General features: G+C 31.0%; 1 protein-coding gene across 1 annotated transcript; it reads left to right on the top strand.

Moving 5' to 3' along the window:
- The first annotated feature begins 1,393 nt into the window (after positions 1-1,393).
- LOC148609641 (uncharacterized) lies at positions 1,394-22,064 on the top strand. The gene is made up of 11 exons (XM_088543136.1): positions 1,394-1,463; positions 13,656-13,682; positions 14,077-14,211; positions 14,547-14,663; positions 16,901-16,945; positions 18,646-18,672; positions 19,038-19,091; positions 19,655-19,690; positions 20,282-20,362; positions 20,600-20,662; positions 21,438-22,064. The coding sequence occupies exons 1-11, from the start codon at positions 1,394-1,396 to the stop codon at positions 21,632-21,634; spliced, it is 852 nt and encodes a 283-aa protein (XP_088399262.1). The 3' UTR covers positions 21,635-22,064.
- The last annotated feature ends 4,457 nt before the right edge of the window (positions 22,065-26,521 follow it).

Genomic DNA, 26,521 nt, shown 5'->3' with positions numbered 1-26,521 from the left:
TGTAAGTTGATTAATGTACAAAACTTATTAAATAACTCCCAAATGCAAAACTGGATATCCAGACTTACTTGGAGAAAAACAATTAAAATTCGTAATAAAAATGTTCAAACCATTTTAAGTTTAATTAAATAAAAACAAACTTGAAAATTGAAATGTATCACCTATTCTTACTACTAATTTTGATTGCACAACGCTGTAAAATCTAAGTCAAGCTTCTAGCAGCTGCTTTGTGATAATTGATATATTCTTTCGAAAATACACCTTTGAAATGAAACATGTTAGTCTATGCTAATTTGTTCGATTTATGTTTATATCAATTAATGACACGAATATTTTATATTCAACAGACATGAAAAGTAATGCTAAATATGTTTCTTGTAGCATAATTTTAAAAAATGTACTTACCCAAAATAACGTATTGACACAATGCACTACACCACAATATAATTAATTCTAGAAAACGCATCAGAATATATTAGAAATAGTCCAGTTACTGAATGTTTTTCCGTTACATATTTACAAATAAATTATGTGTTTGGAGCCCCTTTTCAATAAATCTATGTACCAAAGAATTTTTTAAAAGCATGCTTACTATAATACCAAGATTCTGCACCATTTAAATAATCATTAACATTAATGTAGTAACTATTAATATTTTTTACCGAGTATTACATTTTATTTGATGTTCTATAACTAACTCTTCATGAAAGTTTTAATCATGCTATTTGAAGTTTATACCTTTCAATATTATTTACACCATAAAAAACCTTGTTAATAAATGAAGTCGCCTAGATGTGAATCGCTTCATTGTTATTGATCATGGCACCTCTTTATTACCCTTCCTTATTACTGTGTGTTGGGGGGGGGCATATTATTGTACGTAATATATCTTTGTTCACATGCAATGTGACGGGTGTTGCTGGTAAAACAGAACATGCTTACCCTTCTTTTTTAACATCAGTTTAATATGTTAAAGTAATTTATTACGCTTCCTTCTTTGCGTATGAAGATAGTTTATCTTTCCTGTTATCATGTTTAGGTCATGTGCTTTGATTTGGATGTATATGAAATGTCATACCAGCGACCCTTCGGTAACTTTTCTTTTTATTATTCGCAACATATTCATAACTTCGAATCAACATATATGTTAATTTTACATTATGACTCCTTAGCACGACAAAAAGTTAGTATTTTCAACATTATGTTTACGCAATGTGTTACTGTCGTTTACATAAATGCAAGCGACATAATTAACAAAGAAATTAAAACACTTGTAAGAATTTGAATAATTTATGGACACGTCACAATCTCGGAACGGGCTTGGCATTCAATGAGGTCTAGATAAACCCTACTACCTTGCCTAGTTTGCAAGAGGCCTTCAATCGGTAAAGACATGTCAACAGGGATAGTAACGGTCGTGTGTGTGATCGTAGCAGTTCACCAAATAACACCATCAAATGCGGGTAAGAATAATACACTATATTTTTTTTCATATTTCTAATATTTCTGCAGATTAGAATTCCCTAAAAAGGAATCGTTATGTTATAGTATAAATACGAAAATTATGATTTTATAAATATTGCAAATATCGGTACGCTGTTCAGTCGTTTCAAAGAGTAACTTCTTGTCATCAGCTTTTGAACCAAATACTGAAGACGTCCAATAATAAAATTTAAAACAAACATAAAGCAACCCAAAACCAACAAGATCTCAATAGGAAGCCAAATCCAGCACCGATAAGTTTTACCAAAGTATGCCATAAAAGCTACATTATTGTTGCAAACTTGTTTGATATATAAGGAATAAAGCCTCATTTTAGTGCTGCTAAAAATTAAGTAATCATCCATGATATAATGTTTGGTTCAGACTAGTCAGACATCTGGTCTTATGAATACCATCGAGGACATTTTCAACTCTACCGATGCACCTGATCCATGCTCCCAGTTTGTATTGGAGTCCGAGTTTCTCATTTGCTTTTGTAACTTCATATGTATGATTTTAATTACTTCATGTTCTTTCTTGTGTCTGTCTGTTTTCCATGGCTGGTCTTCGTTCCTGGATTACATTCTTTTGATTACTGCTATAACCTTGGTTCCTTTGATTACTCCTCCACCAAGAGAGGCATCAAACCAGTGATTTCTTGATTCAAAAATACAATTACATACAATTGCTAATTTTATGCTGTAAACTTGCTTCAAGAAGCAATCTCTCACCAGCAACATTAAAACAAACTTAAGTTTAAGATCCTAAAAATAAAGTATTTTCTTTTGATTGCTGCTAGAATATTGGTTCCTTTCATTATTCTTTCAATAATGAATAAAGAAGTACTATGTTGTTTCTGAAAAGAATAGGAAAGATTCATTCAAAATGACAACATGATGGCTTTGATAATACTTTGTTACGATTATAACATATTAATATGATACATTTATTTGCCGTATTAAGCATCATTTAGTATGATACATGAACTATTAGAAAAATCCATTGAACAAGAATGTAACACCACTTTTATATATTCAACTCGTGGAAAGAAAAATATTTTTATCCTAATCTTAGAAGGTGTTATATAAGAAAAAGTAAACCTAATGCAAACCATCATTTTGTTACCAAGGAAAGAGTTTCTTTTTTACTATAGCAGTTTGTTTTTAAGTAATGTTGAACTTTGATATAAAAGTGACACAAAGTTAAAATATAATTGTATAAAGGAAATCGTAACACTAGTGAAAACAATTCATGTGTTAACATATCTATGAATACCAACACGGACTGTATATCATCTCAATAAGCCCATAATTAATTACACAATAAAGGTTTGTCTTTGTAAAACATTAAAAGTAACAAGTTCTGTTGAATTCACACAAGTAGAACATATGTCATAGCTGTTAGAGAAAACAACAATGCAAAGAAAGATAATTTTGAATAAACGGAACATACGATTACTTAATTAAAGTTTCCTGGTAGAAATTCTATATCATTAATTTAGACACGAGATAGTTGATTTTTTCCTTTTAAACTTTTCTGCATACTATATTCATTATTACTCAAGTAAGTAAAGGCTACCCATTATTATTCTTTTTATCTTGTAAAGTATTAAAAAACATTAGGGCAGTTAAATTCACCAATTCAACATACAAGTATTTATATGGTTCTTTTTATATGAAATCAAATAATTTTTTATTTTCTGTGATACTAACGTAAGTGAGATTAAGGAATCGGAAATTATCATCATAATATTCGAAAGGAACATAAAAAAAGATTCAGCAGGAATAGTCATTTCTATTTTGTTGCTGGGCTAAGGTCACAGTTTGTAATGAAACTCATTTGAATAATTGAAAAATTCTTAGAAGAAAAACATCCATTTCAATTTTTGCGGTTTAAAATAAAATAAATAACAGTATAAAATAATACTAAAATCAATTTCGCACGTTCTATTTTAGCGCTTGTTTTGTCCTTCGCGAAAAAATAAATATATTAATACACCGCGAAAATTAAAACATTCAATGAATATGTTAAGTTTTTTTCCGATATACGAGTTTAATTTGTATCAGAAAGTGCATGTTATTTTTACCTTCATTCTCCTGAAGAGGGCTAAAATAAGCTTTTCCTGCTGTCTGACCCTTTTCAGCACTATACTGAATAAAATATTGTATAAACTAATTATCTTCATTGAGCATACCATTATATATCAATGATAAGAAGGCTATAAACAAAAACAAAATATTAGGAATCTTTTAAGATCTTTCACGCTAGAACAATAAAAGAAGAATAAAAATGGTTCAATGTGTTTGGTTTTTTTTTTAGATGAAATCATTTGAAGTAATGACGGAGAAAGGATTTCTTTAGAATTTCTCAAAAATTTCGTCTTAGTATGTTTTATCTGTAAAAACACTGACGAAATAACAAGATTTTCATTAAAAAAAAACATTCCCAAATAACATTTTAAGGTGTTTTCAATGAAATTATGACAAAAGTGGGGTCACTGGGCAAAAAGAAAAAAAAAGACAACAATGCCATGGAATCAATAAAACTAAAGAAGTTCGAAAATCTGACAAAAATACTGAACATAATCAGCGAACTTCCTTAATTTACGAAATATCAAAAGTCTTCATATTTTCACATTTTTATTAATTGGAGTGTCCAAATTCAGTATTAAATCTTTCAACACTTTATGATTAATTTTCAGTTGTACTTTAGGCTAATGAGAACCTGTATCTCTCCTTTTCATTGATGAAAAAAAGTTGACTGCAATTATTATAATTGAATGTATTTTGCAATAGAAACACAAGGATGCATGAACGACATGCATGTGCTTTATTTATTTATTATATCAAAGTGTTTCATTACAAATGCTTCAAAACTTCATTCTTGAAGTGATACATCTATACTCCCTTTTTTGTCTTTAATATCCTCATTCGAAAACACATCTCACAAACCTTCAATGCCTCAACAAGAAATAAATCCTTCATTTGTTTGTCAACTATTCATGTGAGTTTATTTTCTTTCCGTTTGCAGGAACAATTCAAAAAACCAAAAGTTACCTTCACAGTAAGTTTGTTAGTCTTAACATTTGAATGATATAACTTTTGCTATATATCTATCAGATATATTTCACAAATTCCTTCTACATTTAAGTTAAGTTACAGTAGCAAGGTCTTTGTTTTGTTCCTCCAGTTCTTGCATTTCTGTGCTTTTTTTAAACCCGAGATCATTTTGGTTTCACTTTTAAATATATGATTCGGAATTAAAGACTAAAATAACAACAATGTAAATTCAACGATGTTCATTAAACTATCATTCTGACATCACATTAAGAAAATTACTTATTTCTTTCTTTCGATAGTTTCAGTGTATATATATATATATATCTGAATATATGGAGAAGTAATGCACATATTGCAGAACCTGTTTCAGGAAATGGCCATTTTAACTTCAGGTTCCGAAAAGTCATAGTATAGGATACACGTATAACTTACCACAATACTTTAATTCATGGTAATTAGGATAATCTCGCAATTTAGCCATTGGTTACTTGATTATCATATATAAATATATGATGGAAATAGAAAAAGTTTCTGAGCAATTCTTTGTTTTATTAATATTATACGAAACATCACATAGATCAAATTACTTTAATGAAATGGAGTCATTAAACCTAACGTTTTAGTTCCAGAGCATGGAGATATCAGCCATTTATGTAAGTAGATACATTTGGTGAAAGTATTTACAAAAATGTATTAAAAAGAAGCATTATAAGTTTTAAATGAAATAGCTTTCGTGATGTCTTTAGAAATGTCTTTATAAATTTAGGCAGTGACAACGAGTTTGTATTATACCATTTACATATTTTGCAAGTAAATTGCCAAATTCTTCAATTTTTTTTTATCCTTTTGTAAATTCTAGTTTAGATCACACAGTGTCGTTTTTATTCATTACACAATCGAATCAAATCCAACACAATTGGGACGCTCCGTGTTTTTTTTTTTTTTATAATATTGAACTATAACTTCATAATGATAATGATGAGTGTGGTAAATTGTAAATGTTTATTTCGTGAAAAAGTGGACTGCCGCAATTTAAGGAACTAAAATGTATTTATTATTTATATTTATGTAAGATAATATTTCTCAAGTAAAAATCCTAGGTCCTCTACAGGACTTATGTTCTCTTTGTTTTTGTATTTACGTATTTATTGTAGAAATCATTTAAAAAAGATACTACGCGTGTTTATGTCTTTCATTGTTTATCGTTTGATTTTTCAGTTGGTTTAAAACCATATTCGGGTGAGTACGGGCATTAATTATTTGTCGATAAACATTCTTGTGTTTTTGTCTTTGTCTGGTGAATTTTTTAACAAATTCGGCTACATCACATCTTTTACATGGATATTTTTCCGGACATTCGTACGAACATTTTCAACTTCAATTTTAAAAAGGCCCTTTCAATGGGAGAAAATTTGCAGGTCAATGTTCTATAAATGGTTCAAAGGAAATTTTAGTTCTTTGAAAAATAACAGAAGCAAATAATCAGTCATATTTTTTTTAAATGAAAAAAAAATCAAATAAAAAAATAAAAAAGAAAGAAACTCAATATACCAGTTTTTATTATTTTGGAAAAAGGTGAAAATTACCTTATAATCAACATTAATACTGTTAAAAAAGAAATGCTTGAATTAAACGTCAATATCAAGATAAATGAGCTATGTTTTATTCAAACAGATTTCTCAATCATGTTCATCCATGACCATTTTTTTTAATAAACAAGGAATAGTATTCTTTAAATGACGTTGAGAAAAAAAGTACATATTGACTGAGACAATTTCAATACTTTTATTGGGCATAACTGATAAACAGAAGGGAAGTCAAATTAGTTTGATTCTGTGTAGAAAATAAAACTCGCCTTTGTAATGGATCGTAATCAAGTTAACGAAAAAAATTATGTACATTATAACAGTATGCTATCAACTATTGAACAAACGCGTTCAGTGTTGTCAACACTCTTTTCATCTTTGGCAACATCCCTTCAGATCTGTGTATAGAGTTTTCACATCACAACTCATACGTAATGCCAGAGCTTGCCGTAACTAAGCACACTGTTTGTATCGCGCTAGACATCTTGCATTAAGGCTCCTGGAATAGGATTATGTTGCTACAAGATTGAAGTCAACACTTCAGAAGTTTTATGGTCGTCATCATGAATTCGTGGATTGTACGGTGTATACATTTGCACCATGAAAACTGATTTGTTAAATGTGTCATAATTTTTCTTCCTTCTGTCGTCCACCTTGGACCTGACTTTTTATGATCAACTCGGCAGGTCTTGGTTCCTTTGTTTACTCGTGCAAAACACTTGACGTTATGCAACTGTTTTTTTAGTGTATGTTTCTAATTTGTACTTAGAGTTTAATCAAATGTACAATGAGTTGGTCGTAACTATTCATTGTGCTATTAATTTTATTTTTAGGACCGAAGCCAAAACCAGGCAAGTGTCATAAGCAATGGTCTAAGCAGACAAAACGCTTCAATTTTGCAAAGTTATAGCGTTTTATGCCAATATGTTATTGTATCGTCTCATAACATATTTTTGTTTACCCTTCACTAACTGAAGATAAAGATAACTGACAAAAGATTACTACCTAATCGTTAACGACCGTGTAATCGTGCTTGTCAATAGAATTTCAAGAAATCTAAGCAACAGTTTGCGACAGATAATATAGTAACTCCTCAATTATTTAGGTAATAAATATTATTTAGTTTAGTGCACCTGGTTAATGCTTCCAGTTTTAGTGGAGTCCGAGTTGCTCATTTGCTTTTGTTACTTTGTATGTATGATTTTAGTTACTTTATGTTCTTTGTTGTGTATGTCTGTTTTCCATGTCGGGTCTTTGTCACTGGATTACATTTGTTTTGATTACCGTTATAACCTTGGTTCCCTTGATTACTCTTGGTATAGTGTTGATTCCCTAATTCATCTGAAACAGAAAAAAAAGAAACATTTTGTATTTGAAAAAAAAGTGGTTAAGATATAGTTACATATATCATATAACGTTTTGATTATTTAAGATCTAATGTGATATTAAATAAAAAGAAACTCAATTAACAGTACATCTTGATATAGAAAAGGGAAAAGTATTAAGCTATAAATGTTGTTTATTTTATTTATTTTCAATTCAGAACCAAACCTGGTAATGTTAATTAAAACAATATCTCATGATGAAGTATTTTTTTTTCAAATTTTTCTATGACATTTTTAACTAATTTAGTAACAAAACCGGGTAAGTGTTTAATCAAGTAATAGTTTATAAGAAAAAAAAATTATAGAAAAATTAAAAAAAAAAAAAACACTAAAAAAACACATTATAGGTTCACTGGATAATTCTGTTTGAACAAGTACTCGTTTAGTCGGAAGGCCTTAAAAATCAAGGAAGTCGCTAGACGACGTCGGTTAACAACATCACTGTCGGAATAGCCGTATGGCAAAAAGAGCTAACAGTTTACTTTTTTTTACAATTTATTGTTACTTTTTTGTGTTTTCCGATAATACGACTTTATTATTCTATTTTATTCTACTGCACCAAGGTACATTTTGATTTTTATTATATACATCCTTAATGATATTTATTTTATTTGTAAAACAATTACATGACTTTATTGACATTCTTGACTATTATGAACAAGAAAATATTGCAGGACCAGGAACACTCTATTAACGAGGAACACTATAATATAATTTTGTAATGCTATTGTTATTATTATTTATTTATTTATTGATCATCATTATTTTTTTGGTAATTTGTTTAATTTGACGATTTTTTTGAAAGGGTTTTGAACACTTTGATAAACTTTCGGCAATGGCAATATTCTTTATTCAAAGTAATTGATCGTGTCTTTTATTCTTGTACTTGATGCAAATTTAATCATTTGCTATTAAAATTATCTATAATATTTATCAATTATGGACTTTTAACAGTCAATAGTTATATATGGACCTGTTAGAGACGAAGTCCGATGTCATATAATCTAACAGGTCCATATATGACGTATTGACTGAGTGAAAGTCCTCAATTTATATATTGCATATGTAGATAATATATTTTGGATATGGAGTTGAGTGTTGTAATTTTCCGCCATGATGGGATGAGAGTAATTACGGAACGGTTTATATCCGGATCTAAATTAGACGTTTAGCGTCAATATACATATAAATAGAAATATAACGTCAATATATTTAAAATAGAAACAAGGCTTCACGTACGTGGAATATCCTTTGCATCACGTCATCATAATAACTAATGAACAAAGTAGACTGTTACACCATATTTAATAAATATACTTGTTGCTGTAGGAAGTATATATTTGTATGATTTGTCTCTATTTTTACAATCTTAAACCGAAAGAGTCTACAGGAATAAAATAATATGTATCATTTTATTTAATTTAGTCCCTAAACCAGGTAAGTTATTTCTAATCAAATGTCTACATATATAATTTTGTTTTAATCTATACGGCCTAAGCGATTACATGGTGCTGGTTTAGATTCATTCATATATCATTTCACTAAATTGAAGTGTATTTTTTACTTTTGAAATCGATTATTACTACGTTCTTATAAGAATCAGACAAAATGGGAAAAAGTCTGAAACATACATGCGAAATCCCACTAGTCTGACAATGCGCGATGTAGAGGGTCACTTCAGACTTTTATTTATTCACTGCCTAATGCCTTCAGAGACTGACACTGTTACTGGTGATACATGATTTTACACCTGTCATTTTGTTCTTAATGACGGAGATTTATCATTGAATGGCATTTGGAAAGATGGAAACGATGTAATTTTACATTGCGACGTCAAAGAAACAATGTAATTTTTTACATTGTTACGTCTTTACTCCGTCAGTTAAAGGAAAATCAGTACGAAAACAACCAAAAATGCATTATTTTTCTCGATTGCGTACATCTAAATGCTACTGAATATGGTAAATAAGAAAATTGAAATTTTGTAAAATCAAAAAGTCAAACTTTGGCAACAGCACAAACGTATACACTAAAGTACAAATATGAAAGTTGCATATTTACTTAAGACAATGGTATGCTGTTTATCAAGAATTTATAATGAACCGTGTCATTGAGAAATTATTATTTGATTACGTTTAATGCCGATATTCTTTACGTTAATATTTATCTTCATATCGATATAAAACAAATTTTCCGAATACATGGTTAATTTTCAAAAGAAAGGCATTTGCTTTAGAAGTGTCTGTATCATCAATCTATCAATCTACAATGGAAAAACATTATGAAAACTTTATTTAGTAAGTAATTCGTTCTCAACTTTAAAATGTCGACTGCTTTGGTTGATAGTTTCACGTGCACATAATATTTATTTCCTTGTGTGGAATATAAAATAAAGCATATTATTTTCTCTGAAATAAAAACTGCCTTCTAAGGTGACTTTTCAATACAAACCATTGCTGATTAAATTTGAGGTAATCTGATAGTTTTTTAACCCCATACCGCATTTTTGCGCCTGTTCCAAACATAAATTTCTTGCCTCTGTATATCTTGTTTCGTTTTCACCTTTATTTATTTTTATGTTACTTGGGTATATAGGGGTAACTCATTCGTTGTACACTGTGAAGTCAGGCTCATATCTTGACCTACACTTAGAAATCGATGGTAAAGGAAAACTATTGACCAAACTTTACGACAAACGTGATGACTTTTCATTCAGAATTGTCAACTTTCCTTTCATCTGTGGCAACATCCCTTCGGCTCCTGCGTATGGAGTGTTCATATCACAACTCATACGTTATGCCAGAGCTTGCCGAAACTACGCGGACTTTTTGTATCGCGCTAGAACTCTAACAAATAGGCTTCTGGAACAGTATTATGTTGCTACAAGATTGAAGTCATCACTACAGATGTTTTATGGTCGTCACCATGAACTCGTGGATCGTTATGGTGTATCCATCAGCACCATGAAAACTGAATTATTCAACGGGTCATAGTTTTCCTTTCCTCGTTTGTTTACCCCGGACTTGGCTTTTTGTGAGCAACTCGGCGGGAGTTTCTAGAAAAGCAGAGGACGCTTACCCTACCGGTGCTCCTGGTCCATGCTCCCAGTTTTTAGTGGAGTCCGAGTTGCTCATTTACTTTTGTTACTTTGTATGTATGATTTTAGTTACTTTATGTTTTTTCTTCTGTATGTCTGTTTTCCATGTCTGGTCTTTGTCCCTGGATTACATTCTTTTGATTACCGCTATAACCTTGTTTCATTTGATTATGCTTTAAAGTAAAAAAAAAACATCGTTTACTGGCAACCAATTACTAAAATGTGATACAAGCATCAATGACAGAATAATGATATAATTATTCTCATTACCTTTTTAATTTATTCAGCAGATAAAGACTCGTATCACAAAGCAGGTAACTATTTTAATGACATTTCTAATAATTTGTCTACAGATACCAACTGGATGTGGATAGTATTGAAAGAAAAACATTTATAAATGATACTTCATTTTTTTCTGAATAAACATGGCAAATTAAATGATGTTCGTTCGAAAACTCAAAGGGTCTCATTAGAAAATCATTAAAACGTAAACGGAATTATATCAAATAGACGAGGATAACAATAAAGGCATGATAATCATATTGATAGATAATACACTCCGTACTTATATTGTTATGAATATTTTTGGTAAAAATAGTATCGTCGGAAAACACTTACCACATTTAATTTCTACTCCATTTAGAAGCAAAACCTGGTAAGTGTTGATCATAAGCAATAGTAACTTAGAAATCGATGGTAAGGAAAAACTATCGACCAAATATTACGACAAACGTGATGACGTTTCATTCAGAATTGTCAACTTTCCTTTCATATGTGGCAACATCCCTTCAGCACCTGCGTATGGAGTGTTCATATCACAACTCATACGTTACACCAGAGCTTCTGTAACAGGAATATGCTGCTACAAGATTGAAGTCATCACTGCAGAAATTTTATGGTCGTCATCATGAACTCGTGGATCGTTACTGTGTAGCCATCTGCACCATGAAAACTGATTAGTTCAATGTGTCATAGTTTTCCTCTCCTCTTTCGTCTACCACGGGCTTGACTTTTTATGAACAATTCAGCGGGTGTTTCTCGAAAACCAGAGGACGATTAATTTACCGTTGCATCGGGTCCATGCTCCTAGTTTTTAGTAGAGTCTGAGTTTCTCATTTGCTTTTGTTACTTTGTATGTATTGTTTGTTACTTTATGTTCTTTGTCTGTTTTCCAATCTGGTCTTTGACATTGGATTTCATTCTTTTGATTTCCGCTAGAACATTGGTTTCCTTGATTACTCTCTCAAACACGAAATTACAACTTCGCTGAAAAGATGCAATGACAAGTTCTAGAAAAGCCTATTTATAAATTACAAAATTACTGAAATAAAATAAAAGACAAACAATCTATTAAGAAGTACAATTGCACTGAAAAATATCAAAAGCAAGCAAAAGCCATTACAGAAGTAACAACACATTGACAAATATTAATTGAATATGATGTTATAAAAAGTGCATTCGTTCAAGTGGAAATGTTTATAACTTCATCTGGAAAGTATGCTCTGGTATATACAAACACTTTGCTTTTAAATAAATCCTACTCTGAGATACTGAATTACAAATGAACATGATGTATTTATCTAATTTAGGTTCAAAACCTGTAATTTGTACAAATGTTCATATAACGTCAATGAATGTATATTATGGGGAACAAGGATAAGAGTTAATGAACAGGATCATTAGCGTTTTATGATATTGTTATTTTGTTCATTTTTTAATTTTAGTTGTTTTTAACGCTTTAATAAATTATCTGCTGTCAAAATATTTTTCCGACAAAGTCGGCGATCGTGTCTTTTATTTTTTGTACTTGATGTAAATTAAGTCATTTGCCATAAGAGTTAAAATTTCTACCTAATCCTAAGGGTAGTATGGATTGGTTTTGTCTATATTTTAACATAAGAAACAAATTTAGTATATATAAGTAAAATCAGTGTATGATATTTGTTTATTTAATTTAGACCCTAAACCAGGTAAGTTCTATATTTTATTCTGTGTTTAATCTTTTGAAAGAGTAATCAAGGGAACCAAGGTTATAGCGGTAATCAAAAATATGTAATCCAGGGACAAAGAACAAACATGGAAAACAGACATACACAACAAAGAACATAAAGTAACTAAAATCATACATACAAAGTAACAAAAGTAAATTAGCAACTCGGATTCCACTAAAGACTGGGAGCATGGACCAGGTGCACCGGTAGGGTAAGCATCCTCTGCTTTTCTAGAAACACCCGCCAAGTAACTCATAAAAGTAAAGTCCGAGGTAGACAAACGAGGAAAGGAAAAGTCGGACAAACAGTAAAAATCAAAACATGCCAAACCAACCTAACATTATGTTTTGTGGTGGTTTATTTTCCCCTTTAACTACTACCTAATTCTTATAGAGACTAACACTAACAAATCTTTAAAATCATAATGGTGATATTTGTTTCTATTGCTATTGAAAATGCTAAATACGGACAATGACATGTTGAAAAAACACAATAAAACTATTCAATAAAATGATTATGTAACTGTTAGATCAATGTCATGTTGATGGAAAAAAAAACACTTAACAGTTTATCTATAATGAATCGTGTCGTTGAAAAAGTGTTACATTTGAAATAAGACACTAAACGGAATCATTTTTTCGAAAACCATGGGTCCGTTTGAAAATGAAAATAATTTGCTTCGGAGTGACTTATTTCAATGTCTGATTCCATCGTCAAACTGAAAAATGAAGAATGATTATCGAAACTTTCTTTAGTAAGCAATTCGTCCTCATTTTAACATTTCGATTTCTTTTTTGAGAATTACACATGCATACTATTTTATATTCTTGTGTTTTAAACCAGGCATATTGTTTTTTCCTAAAACGTCAACCTTGTCGCCTTCCGATAAAAATCCATCGCGGATCCTATAATTAGGGGCATTATGAAATAATTTTTGTTTAGGTTTTCAGCTAAATACTATCAACTGGCGATCAACTATTAACATTTGACAGAAACTTCAATAATAGACGGATTTGTACTATAATTATACTCATTATCTTTTTTAATATTTTCAGCAGGTAAAGACTCGTATTACAAAGCAGGTAATTGTACTAATGGCATGTTTAATAATTTATTGAAAGGTACCAACTAAATGTATAAAGTATTGAAAGATAAACAATTATAAGTAACTGTACATTATTGAATGGGCGTGACAAATGAAATGTTGTTTATGTAAAAAAATAACTTAAAAATGTCGCATTAGAAGTTATAAAAAAAGTAAGTATAGTTTCATGGAATAAATGGATACAACAAGTAAGGCATAAGATTGATATTGTTTTATAATACACACATTGCTGTATTTCTTATGAATACATTTTTTACAATATTGTAAGTAATTACCGCATGTTTTTAGCAAGTCTTCATTTCGTACGAGTATTCTAATTAAATTTTGATTAAATGATTACTTGTGATTGAACCCTGTTTTTATATCTGTAGGTCCAAAAGGTCCTCCTGGGCCACCGGGACCTCCTGGGCCTTACGGACCACGGGGTCCAGAAGGTCCAGTAGGGCAACAAGGTCCGAAAGGGCCATATGGCCCTTCTGGTGCAAGAGGCCCACCAGGTCCAAAAGGTATGTTTTTGTATAGTAATTTTTAAAGCTGCACAAATGTTTTATCCTCAGTAGTCATCTTTTGTCTAAACAATTATTCTGATCTTTTTACTTACAACGAAATTACTACTCTAACTGACATTTGAAAAACAACATAAATTAAGTTAAACATATCTTACGTGGTTCCTTTAACTAGAATTACTTGTTAGCCCGTGTCGTGTATCCGATTAAGATTTCGAATGCCTCAGCCATGTTATTTTTTAATTCATAATTTCGTTGAAATATTTCAACTCTGCTTAAAACATGAAGTGCATTCAAACCGGTACATCTGAAACATTATTTCTGGTTTTACTCAGGCGAAAAGGGTGACAAAGGTCCATATGGAGGAAAAGGCGCCAAAGGCGAAAAAGGACCTAAAGGAGAGAAAGGTGAACAGGGCAATAAAGGACCCAAAGGACAAAAAGGTGAAAAGGGTAAGTGAACAAAAAGTGGGGTAATAGGGCTACAATTTTCATTGAGTTAATAGTATGTAACACGGCTTTACATGTATCATATATCGTTGTATAGAGTAACCCCTCTATGTATAGGTTATCTCCATTACATATGGACTATCAGATCGATACTCACAATATCAATAACTTGATTTGGTATCAATTGGTTGTGTTGGTATTTATGTTTATTTTCTCAACAATTTTAACACTATACAAATATATCAAAGATATATTTTAAAAGAAAATAAAATGTTCAAATTATTACACTTCCGTAGCTGGATGCAGGTAGTTGAACAATGCAATCATTTGGCTGGATAGAACAATCAGGTCTTATATCAAACATAAGTTATCATTAAAATGCCAATTTCTGATATGTGAGAGTGGAATACATCTTTTTAAAACTTATGTGGAATATAGTGGTAGTGTGAATATCAAAGAGAAAGAAGAATTCATTTCAAAGTTCAAGAAAATCTTTCCATAGTTGATTACTGATTTACGAGTCTATCCAAGTAAAAGCAAGGCACTTAACAAATTTTGCTTTAAAAAATGTTTACCTATTTCATTTCAATAATGCATCCTTTCTAAAATTTGAATGTTGCTTTTGGATTAACTGCTAGGATTGAATAGAAATAAAGTACATAGAAAGCATTAAAATTCATAGGAAAAGGGAGATAAATCTTAAATTACAGGTCTCACTAACCACTTCTAACGTTTCCATTAATTTACATGTTAACAAATAATTTTAAAAGTTTCACTGTGAATTCCCAGGACAAATGACATCTTAAAGTTGCATACCAAAATAAGTCTTTCAAAATAACTATGCTAATGGTAAGATGATTGTAGAAATTCTTCACAAAATTTACCTGAATAAATAATACTGAAAATCCACATATTATCGTTTCTGCTAACTGACAGCATGCATGAGGCAAACTACTCCACATGTAAACAATATTCATATACTTTTGTAGTTATTTTACAATTATGATTTTTAAGTACACATTCTCAGCTTTATTTTGGACTACTTTTGTTCAGAATACAAGAAAATAATGCACTTACAATGCATATTTTTAGGTTCAGTGTGTTTTTGGTACTATATGGGAGGGGGGGGGGTGTCCATTTGACCCGAACGTGGTTAGTGAGAGCTTACCTTGGTTGCCTTTTAGAGAATTTAAAAACCATTTTCCGAGCTATCTCTTGTCGATATAAAAACAAACTTTATATTATTTGGCATAAATATGATAATAACATTTAATTGGAAGGAACAATTCATAGGGATAAAATTTACCTCATGCACCGAAATCATAGGATCTGTCTAATTTTTACAGGGACAGCTAAACCCATCACATATAATTAGAGTCATTATCTTGGAAAAACTAACATAACTTCTATAATAATAAGAATTAATAAACAACAAAAACACTTAGTTTGTATTTATTACATTCCAAAAGCAGTGTGTAAAATATACTGCATTTTAGTAAATCCCGTCTACGAGTTATGACGTAAAAATGTTTGTTACCCACTCGCGAGTCCGTTGTTGTGTTTTAGTATGACTGCCAAATAGCGCCTTCATTTACCAATCAATAAAATTATAGGCACCGCAAAATATAGCGTGATTCATGGTGTAAGCAAACACGAAAAAAAATTGCGGTCTTCGTTGCTTTATTTTACCTAGCAATTGTATTATCTGTATTCAGATCTGTATGTTTGGAAAAAAAATCATACATTAATGTCCCACTTTAATCAAATCAGAAATGATGACTTTTGCGAAGTGCTAATGTAATACGTAATATATTTGATTTGTGTCTTAAAAATGCAACTTAGACTTATTATATGGTCTGTAACTGTTTCTGAATCAGAAATTAAAGTGACAAAATCGTGGTTTATTTTACATGCTTGATTCCCCTAATGGCTGGCTTATCAGGAAACTTTTATTTAAAAGTAAAAGTGTTTGAATTTTATGATTAATATTTGTTTCTGTTAATCAAGAGTAATCATACAGTAGAATTTTATATTGCACGAGTTTACGAATCTGTAATATACATTTATTGTATAGCCATATAATTTAGTCTTGATTAAAATGAACTTTTGTCACATATAACCTAAAAAAAATTAACTATATTTGCACTAGAGCAATATAGAAATTTTTGCCAGCTGACGTTGCTTTCTATGGGGAAATGTTATTGCTTTACAATAATATGTCTTATAACTATTGTTTTTAGGTGAGAAGGGGAACAAAGGTGATCGTGGTCCTCAAGGGCCGAGAGGTAAAATTCTACTTGTTTTTTTTATATTTAATGGAATTAAATTATCTACATTGCTTTAAACTTAAAATATAATAATTACGTTTTAATGATATAAGAAAAGCAAAGGAAAATCTATTAACATGTGATAAAAATGAGTTTTGTGTTTGCTGTTGTTTTTTGTTGTTGTTGTTGTTTTTTTTTTTTTGTTTTTTTGTTTGTTTGTTTGTTTTTTTACATATACATGAGTAAATTTGATTGTTTTGTATTCATAATGGAATCCAGTATCCATTTTGTATATTTAAACTCAAGTTTGTACCAAAAGCAAATAAAGAAATGTAAATTTGTCCTAGAAGTATTCTGGACAATAAATTTAAACAATTAGGTTTATACATAATCTAAATAATATTTTTTTAAACTTTACTAAGTGTTATTCAATGAGAAAGCAATTATTCTTCTACGTTTTGAGGAAAGCGGTGTCAATACTGAAATAAATAAATAAATATATGTTATACATGAAATTACATGTGTTGGATAAAGCGGACACGAACGTTTTAATACTTATATTGACTGACAGTGATTCAAACCTTGTAGTTAAATGATGGAATATTTTCTATTATTCAGAGGAAGATTTTGTTGATTTCAAGACAGTCTGGTTACTGGTGTATATTTCCCTAAATAAAGCTTACTTTCTTTCTAAAGCAGTATACTTTCCAGCTTTTCAAATGAATTACCGCTAAAATAAATACTGTCCATCATCACTGTTGAACTTAATGCAATATTTTCTATGTTTTTTTTTTTTTTGCCTTCCATTCTTTCACATTTAAAAGAAAAACAATCATAAATGTTCCTGTTTTATTGGAATTTTAATGTAATAAAAGATGTATTTCAAAAAGAAAATTAGGGGTCATCGTACTTCTTTCTTGTAATATTTAAAAAAAAAACTAGTATTTCAATCACAATTCTATTGAATATTTTCCTGTCAATTATCTCCTATCGGAGGAGACTTTTTACAATTAATGTTTGTAATTTTAACATAAACATTTTTATGTCAAAAATTCTTTCAAAATGATTTGCGCACATCAAAAAATCATTATAAACAATAATTCGGTAGTGAATTGAAAATATATATACGATGTATGTCTGTATGATTTTGTAAGACGACAGAAAAAAATATCCGTGTAATAGGTATGATATATGTATTTTCAAAACGGGCCATGGACCCGAAAAACTTGAAGAACCATTTCCGTCTAAGGATATTCTTTTTATAACTATTTATGACATCTCAGAAAATTACACCATTTTCATTGTAATCTCTTTGAAGAAAAGTATATGGTCAAGGCCAACAATGGGTCTAATGTATAGAGAGATAAAGATTTTGGTTTTGTTGTGTCATATATTAGATTATTCAAATGTTATTTTAATGTCTAGGTAAACAGAAAGTAGCATGTGGCGTTTCGTATAACTCTTAATCATAGGAAATAAAAATTATACCGAATGAACTGTAGAATTCAAAATTACAAAAAAATAATTCTGCAAATGAATAGAAACTATTTGATTTTCAATGTGGATTATCTCTTAACGGCAGACAGATTGGAATGAATAATTATACATTTCATCATATAGACCAATAAAGCAACTTCATGCTACCTATTTTGTTTTCAAGTTTGTGTATGCTCTTTTGTCTTTGTTGACATTTAATCAATTCGTTTTGAATATTTCAGGAGAAAAAGGTTATAGAGGCGATTCTGGTATGTTATACACACCGTTTTATTAGATTTCACTGCTTATCAATTGGATTAAAATGTGAGATAATGTGTCTACAAGATATTATTTCTATTATTAAAATGATTACTTAATACGATGTTTTTATATTTCATGAACATTAAAGAAAACAACAGGACTTTTCTAATAGATGGAAACATCTTTTGACGATGAGTGCAGGATTGTTATTTTAGGAAGGAAGGAAGGGAACACGTAGTCTTCCCATAGAAACTTCACAATATTAGTTTATATATATCCATGAATTACACCAAAACAACCGAAATTAACAAACCTCCAATTTTCCTGGTTATATTATTCATAGACTAAGCTTAGAATTAAGATTCTTTTACAGGAACGCCTGGTCTTAAGGGAATGAAAGGAGACAAAGGAGAAAAAGGACCAGAAGGTAGAATAACCCTATAGTAAGGGCAAGGAGGTCATAATTATAACGAGAAACAGGATATTCATATTCCGTGGACAAGGACTAAAACCAAGTAAAAAACACATGCATACAAATAATACATATAAGCTGCACGAATTCAAAAAATTGAGAATCCAGCTCTCCACTAAAAGCGGAAGTATTGACCATACGTGACGGTAGGTAAGCGCCCTCTGCTGTTCCTTTAATACCCATTGAGTTTCCCATATGATATTAAGTGCGCCTTACAGTGAAAAAAAAAAGAATGTCGTGTAAATTATGATTCTTTTTATCAGATAGTCTTTATCTTATAATTAGCATTTCAATATAAACAGGTTCCATTATTGATTATGTAATCATTGTTACATATTACTTTATTTGCGTAATGTTCTCTCATTAAACATGTGACACCAGGTAGGTCACATACCACGTCATTACAATTTAATGAAGTGTTACGTATTTACTGGACAGTTTTGATGACAAAAACTCCTATTCCATCTATCAAAAACGAAATAAAGATAATGATTTTAAAATGTTTGTTTAATCTACAGGAATGAGGGGTCAGAAGGGAGAAAGAGGAGAAAAAGGTATGAAGAACTATATTAACCCACACCATTTAGAGAGTATTGATATATTTCAGAGATGAATTGTTTTTCAATAGCACTTTATCAAAGATAAATTGCAAACATTTTGCGGAATGAAAATATATTGGTACGAATTTTAATACATCTATTGTATATGTTCTTGATCCTTCAGATATGTCTATGCAAAGGGGCGGAGCTTAAGTCTAGGGTAGTGCATTAATTTGTCATTCTTTCGATGTGTTTATAAATACCATTTTTTAGCTGTATGGAATTAACGGAAGTGTGTTTGATATCGTCGAACTATATTATTTCTTTCGGCTCATGTCTTTTTATGTCGTTAGTAAAAAAAGAAAGCAAAGGATGTTCTTTTGTTTTTTTTTGTTTTTTTTCCTTAATAGTAGCTTTTACTGAATATTTGAATTTTACTGATACAACTTTTACGCAGCAGATACTAGGATTCCACGATTTGACACCACATAATCTCTTTTGGCTGACCGAAGTCTTTTATGTGTTCTTTGTAGTCGTTTCTCTATCTAACGATGCAGCAAATATACATTGTGATACTCTGTTAAAACTATGTTGTTACTCTTGTAGGTCCGAAAGGAAAACAGGGACCGGATGGACACTACGGTCCAAAGGGGCCAAGGGGACCACAAGGATATCCTGGACCGAACGGTTAGTTTAAGATCGCACTCAAATAAATTACACTTTTCAATCTCGATGAATCAACTAAGCAGATATTATAAAACACATATCACGAGTCGTCAGCCTCATATAACAAGTTTATGAAGTGAGGATTATTAACTTTACAACAGCGTCACCCCAACCTCTGGTATTATCGAACAAAGTTGCGATAAAAAAGAAATGTTCTCTTTAACTTTAGATTAAAAAGTGTCAGACTTTTTTTTACAGGAAAAGTGAATGTCAAAGTAACTATTGTTAAGGGGCCAAAAAAAGGTAAATTAAGAAGATATGGTAAGTGCCTTAATTAATCAGATAACAGTTTCAAATATTCAGCATTTCAACACTAAATCAGAATTGTTACAAATTATATTCCATAATTACTATATCTTATAATTTCCAATCCTGCTGTAAATGTACTTTGTTTCCTTAAAGACAGTGAAGAAGTACAAAAAAAAAAGACGTTTAATGTTGATTTTTTTTATCGATTGATGTCATGTTTTGCCAGTTAAACAATAAAAGATTCGAAATACTCATTGTCTTAGTGCCTAAAAATAATATGTAATGTGTTTAAATTGATTTTAAACAACATCCAATATCCCCCGAAGACGGAATAAAGTACGGATTTAACCACAATAAGATATTGTAGATTTTTAGATTATATAAGCCATTCTTGTCTAACATAATGTATGCTGCACCTATAGAATAGTCAAATTGTTCAGCAATGGTCATAAAAAACAGCATTTGTGGAATGAACAGTTTTTGGGAGAAACTAATCAAACTAGTCTTGTGCATATGTTTAAAAGTTATTTGACGATTCTTGCATATTATACATTATATTCAATGCCGAAGTGGTTTTCGGGGAAAGGGAACCCCCCCCCCCCATTTTGTGGAAAATTTCTGTTGATTTGTATAAAACTGGGAGAAAATGAGAAAATGATGACTTTTAGCCGCTATAACCTTGGTTCCCTTGATTACTCTTTCGTCCCCCTATAAATTTCTAGATCTACCTTTATCGTTTTTATTAATTTCTGGATCCGCCCCCGAGATATTTAAATTGTATATTCAGATCGGATCAAGGTTAAAGACTACGTAAAGGACTTCGTAGAAGAACGTTTAGAGAAACATGGCAGCGATTACCATGATCATAAAGAACACGGACACCACAAAGGCCATGGCGGCGATTATCATGATCATGAAGAACACGAACACAATCGAGACCATGACGGCAATCATTATGACCATCACCATCACCGTCTGGATTAACGAGACAGGAAATAACACACAACATATCATGGGAAGATACCACAAGAACCACGGCTATCTAGCAAAGTGATATTGCTCAAATAAAAAAAAAAGATAACATCATATTTCGCATTGAGTTTTGTATAGGTTGATGATGGCATATAATACCTTATATCTTAGTGATTGATCAAATCATAAACCACTTTTACAATTCATGAAAGAAAACAATGTGTCAGATTAACTCAAGTGTCACTGAGTTAATCCTTATAATATTCGAATTGCAATTGGTGTTTTGTAGACTCTCATTTAGTGACGATGACACGCGAAATGAACCTTGCAAATGGCGACATTCAACCGGCAAAATGACACGGTTGTCAATTTTAATATTCAAAATAAATAGGGGCTACTGTCCTGAAAGACATACTCTTTCAAAATTGATGTTTTTAATAAAATAACGGAAATAAGCAGATAATACATTTTAACGCCTTAATCTGTTCAATCTTTAGTCGAAATAATGGTAGTTAATTTTGTTTACGATATGCGCATGTTGTAAAGACTGTTATCGCCAAGGTCGCAAAAGATGATCAGCCAATCATAATGCAGAAATAAGCATATGGGGATAGTCCTGAAATTGTTATTCCATAGTTCACCATACTCATGTTTTGCGTTGTAGCTTAGTTCCTTTCGCTCATCTATATATAAAGGACTAATCAACTTTACCGGGATAAACACTCTACTTGAGGTATCGTGTTGGAAAATAATGCATTTTCGTAACCCCGAGGAAAGGTAATTAGTCCTCCATACCACCAAATAATTAAAAAAAACTGGCACTGTTTTCACATCCGAAAATTGTCTGTCAAGTTTATCTTTGATCTAATATATTTCCCTGTTTTGTTTTTACATTGTAAAATCTCAGTTACACTCCAGTCTAGGCTTCTGGTTCTGATGCTATTTGCGGACTAACTCCAATAAGCAATTACGCTATTGTGCCTGTTTTGTATTACTTGTTTTTCGTAGTAAGCTGCCTCAGTTCAAAGTTCATCAGAGGATTTGGGTCATGTGCACATAATATATTCTTCACAGATATAGAAGAAAGCAACTAAATCGTAGATAAAAAAAAAACCCGACGAATCAAATCTTCAGCTAACATCGATAAATACGAAAGAAACAATATTATTAACCATGCAAAAATTTAACTGAAAAGCGTGATAATGTTTATATATTATTAAAGCTTGACTGACAAAAATAGTTAAGTAATTATGAAACACAGCGAAATTGTTTACTGTGTACTTTAGTTCGTGGATACCAATTTTCGTGGTTTATAGAAGAAACATAAGATCGTGGATTTTTGAATTCGTGGTTTTGAGCTTTTAAGTATACACATCAATAGGACTTCTCCTTTTCGTCGGGAATCGAATTTCGTGGTTTTGCCTACCCACGAAAATTACGTAAATTTGTCTCCAATAAGCAATAGTACTTTTGCAGTATATGATTTAAATAAAGAATCTGGTCCGGATGACAATATCTTGCCACAATATTTTACAAACCTACCCAATAAAGATAGCTATACACTTACACACATTTACTTAGTTTCTATAATAGTATCATTCGTAGTTCTAATGAACAATATAATTATAAGGACTCTTTCAACGTACAAACAAAAACAAAAATTTATAAGGGCACTGTTAAATCAGTTTGTGTTTTTTTAATGATTTTATGACTTATGTTATTTCATGATTTCACAAAGGCATTTGATATTGTTTGTCACAATGGAATTTAATAGATTTTTTTTTTCAAACTGTAACGTTATTGGCCTTAGCGAAAACTGAGATTGTGGGAAATCGGAAAGAATGCCGAACAATACGTAGTCATTAAAATCTAAGGATATGTAAAGTACATGATTAATCAATCTAATCTTTCTAGTTTTCAAGAAGTATTCCCCGGGGTCTTTGTTGTTTTGTCCTTTACTGTTTAAGATTTTATTAAATATTATGTTGATAATAACAACATCACTGATTGTGTTAGAGCTTTGTGAAGATTAAAGATCGTGTGTCAGCATACCACAAGAGGGAATATGTAGACCGACAAAGGATTCATTACTAATGTATTTGAAACACATTTCTCCCTGATTGTCGAAAAAAAAAACAAGTGCAGCACTATCTCAGGATTAAAAAAAAATACGTAGAAATGACGGCATTGGGTATTATCTTATTTTCCTGAAAAAGAAAAAAGAAAATACACGTACAAACAAATGCAAGATACCAAAAAACAATTACAGTTTGTTAGCTTTAGAATGATGGGATGGTTCATATTTTTCATTAAAAATATTACAGAAAAAGCAAACCAATCACTCCTCAATAACAAATTGGTCCATTGAAAGTTCGTAGAATTTAGGGATCACAATGGGATAATAAAGACCCAGAATCAATTAAAGAACTTTTTTGCAAACAGGCATATTTTTAAACTGCAGCGTTAAACTCAAACGGAAGTTGAATCAATGATCCTTTTTTTTTCAGGCAAAGAATCATGTATTGAACAGATGTATCTTGGCATTGAGGGATATTTTCCACAAATATCTCTCCCTACCATGATATATCTGTTCAATTGCACCAAATATCTATTAAAAAGGTGGCCGATTATTTCATTCTTTCATGGCCTTTCTAGGGCCGCTACTCCTAAGCCCTCAGCCGTACTGGTACTCAATTTCGTATTATCGTTATACAACCCTAGTTTCAGGGATTTTACACATCGCAAAGAACTTGAGATAATGGATATTACAGGCACTATGAAATCTTCCTCATATCTTGACTTACACTTTGAGACCAATGGTAAAAGAAACTTTTGACAAAAATATACGACGAACGCGATGACTTTTCATTCCTTATTGTGCATACTCCCACCTTTTAGTGGAGTCCGAGTTGATCATTTACCTTTGTTACTTTGTATGTATAATTTTAGTTATTTTACTTTCTTTTTGTGTGTGTCTGTTTTCCATGTCTGGTCTTTGTCCCTTATAAGTGTTAGTCTAATTTATTTCCATACGAAACTTTACCGATCAAGTATCTGATGATCCATGAACTGTTGCAATATGCTAAACTGTTTTATATGACAGTTCCAATTATGTATCTCTTGACTGCTTGATAGGCATAAGCCAAGCTGGTCATGAACGACCACATTTTACATTTCTGCAGTTACGTGCAGACCATTTAATGGTTAAGTTATGTGAAATTAATGTTAATGACCAATGCATTCTTATCTGTTAGTTAATTTGGTCGTGCGATCCTGCAGTCAATTTATACATTTGTATATTTATATCATTCTCAGATTTGATCGTGTTGAAGTGTTTAAAACAAATATGAAATACAATTACATCAATCTCATGACAATTGCAATTCATGCTGTATAAATAATAGGTTTTAAATTATTCATATTTCTAAATTTGTTCTTACACTGATAAAGAATTTGCTGAAAGCTTTGTCTCCGTTGTCTACTTAGTATCCAACAGTACCAACTTCACAACAACAAATTATTAGAGGTTATAAAAAAAGGTTTTACAAATTGAACATAATGATTTGAGATTTGTTTCAAGTTGTGCTTGAAAATTTGAGTAATCAAAATGAAGAAATGATAAACCAATCGATGCCCCTCAGCACAAAGCATATAACGACGTATCTACTTAGGATAACATTATTGAGACGCAATGACAATAGACCATGCTCTCAATTTATGGAATGAAACGTTCATTAAGGCTTTTCTACTTCAAAAAAAAAATTGGGGGCAAAATATCAGGTTACGGATATTTCCTCCTGGGAAACCGTTGCTGTTGGATGATAAGTAAAAAACAATAATTTGTAAAGCTTAACAAAGCTTTCACCCTCAAACAAAAGTTTTTAATATTAGTATATTTATTTGGTACCATTTTTTTTGTCAAATGGGCCATATCATTCCGGAAAAATTTCTGATTTCCAAATTTGGAAATAGGTGTATGTTTTTTATATATTTCTTGTCAGATTATACTTAAAAAGATAAAGGCAAGTTTATTAGTTTTTTATTGTCGCTTTTTTTCCCAAATATTAACATTGAATCAACCATAGGAGGAATAAATTATTTCATGACTAGATATTTCTCTTCAGCAGTTCTACGGTCATTCATTTTATGTAGTTCATCGAGTTCGTGTTCATATGCACCATGTTGAAAGAATGACTCATCATATTTTTCCTATACGCCTGTAAAAAACATTTTGTTACTAAGTATTTAACGAATATATAGCGAATAAAGTTTATTGAACCACTGCAACATCACTAGCCATAGCATAAGGACCTTGATACATTTAGTTGACTGTGTGCTCCTTGTCAATTACATCATGTTACTTGTAGTAATTCATAATGATGTCTATTTTATGGTAAATATTTTATTAACCTTAATCTAATTTTGTCCTCTTCGGATACTCTTCCACATTATCAAAACTACGTTTACCTCATGATATCTAGTAGAAATGAATCGCCCTACTGTGAATAGTGTTAAACACGTGTCGTGGAGCTGCATTATTCTTTTTTGATTAGTACCGGATTTTACTCACTTGCAATACGACGAATGCTACTGGCGGAGTAGGATATGCTTACCGTTCCGGAGCACCTGATGTCACTACCGTTATTTTTTTTGTGGGATTCCATATGGCGAGTGCTTTAGTATTGTTTTGATGTGACATTTTGTTTCCCTTATCTTCAGTTTTTTTTTAATATATCTTATTCCATCACGTTAAGAACATGTTTTGGGATTTTATGGTATTGAAATAATCCCACTGCTGACACTTAGAGTCAATATTTAGTACACGTTTCTAACCTCTGGACTTTTTCTTCAATATTTGGCGATCAATTATTGCTTAAAAACATCCAAATGTTCTTGCCC

This window comes from Perna viridis, chromosome 8 (genome assembly GCF_037379345.1).
Source record: "Perna viridis isolate PV_CMFRI_1.1 ecotype Kerala chromosome 8, ASM3737934v1, whole genome shotgun sequence".
Lineage (NCBI taxonomy): Eukaryota > Metazoa > Mollusca > Bivalvia > Mytilida > Mytilidae > Perna > Perna viridis.
The sequence above is the reverse complement of the archived record's forward strand: the minus strand, read 5'-3'. Positions and strand labels throughout refer to the sequence as shown.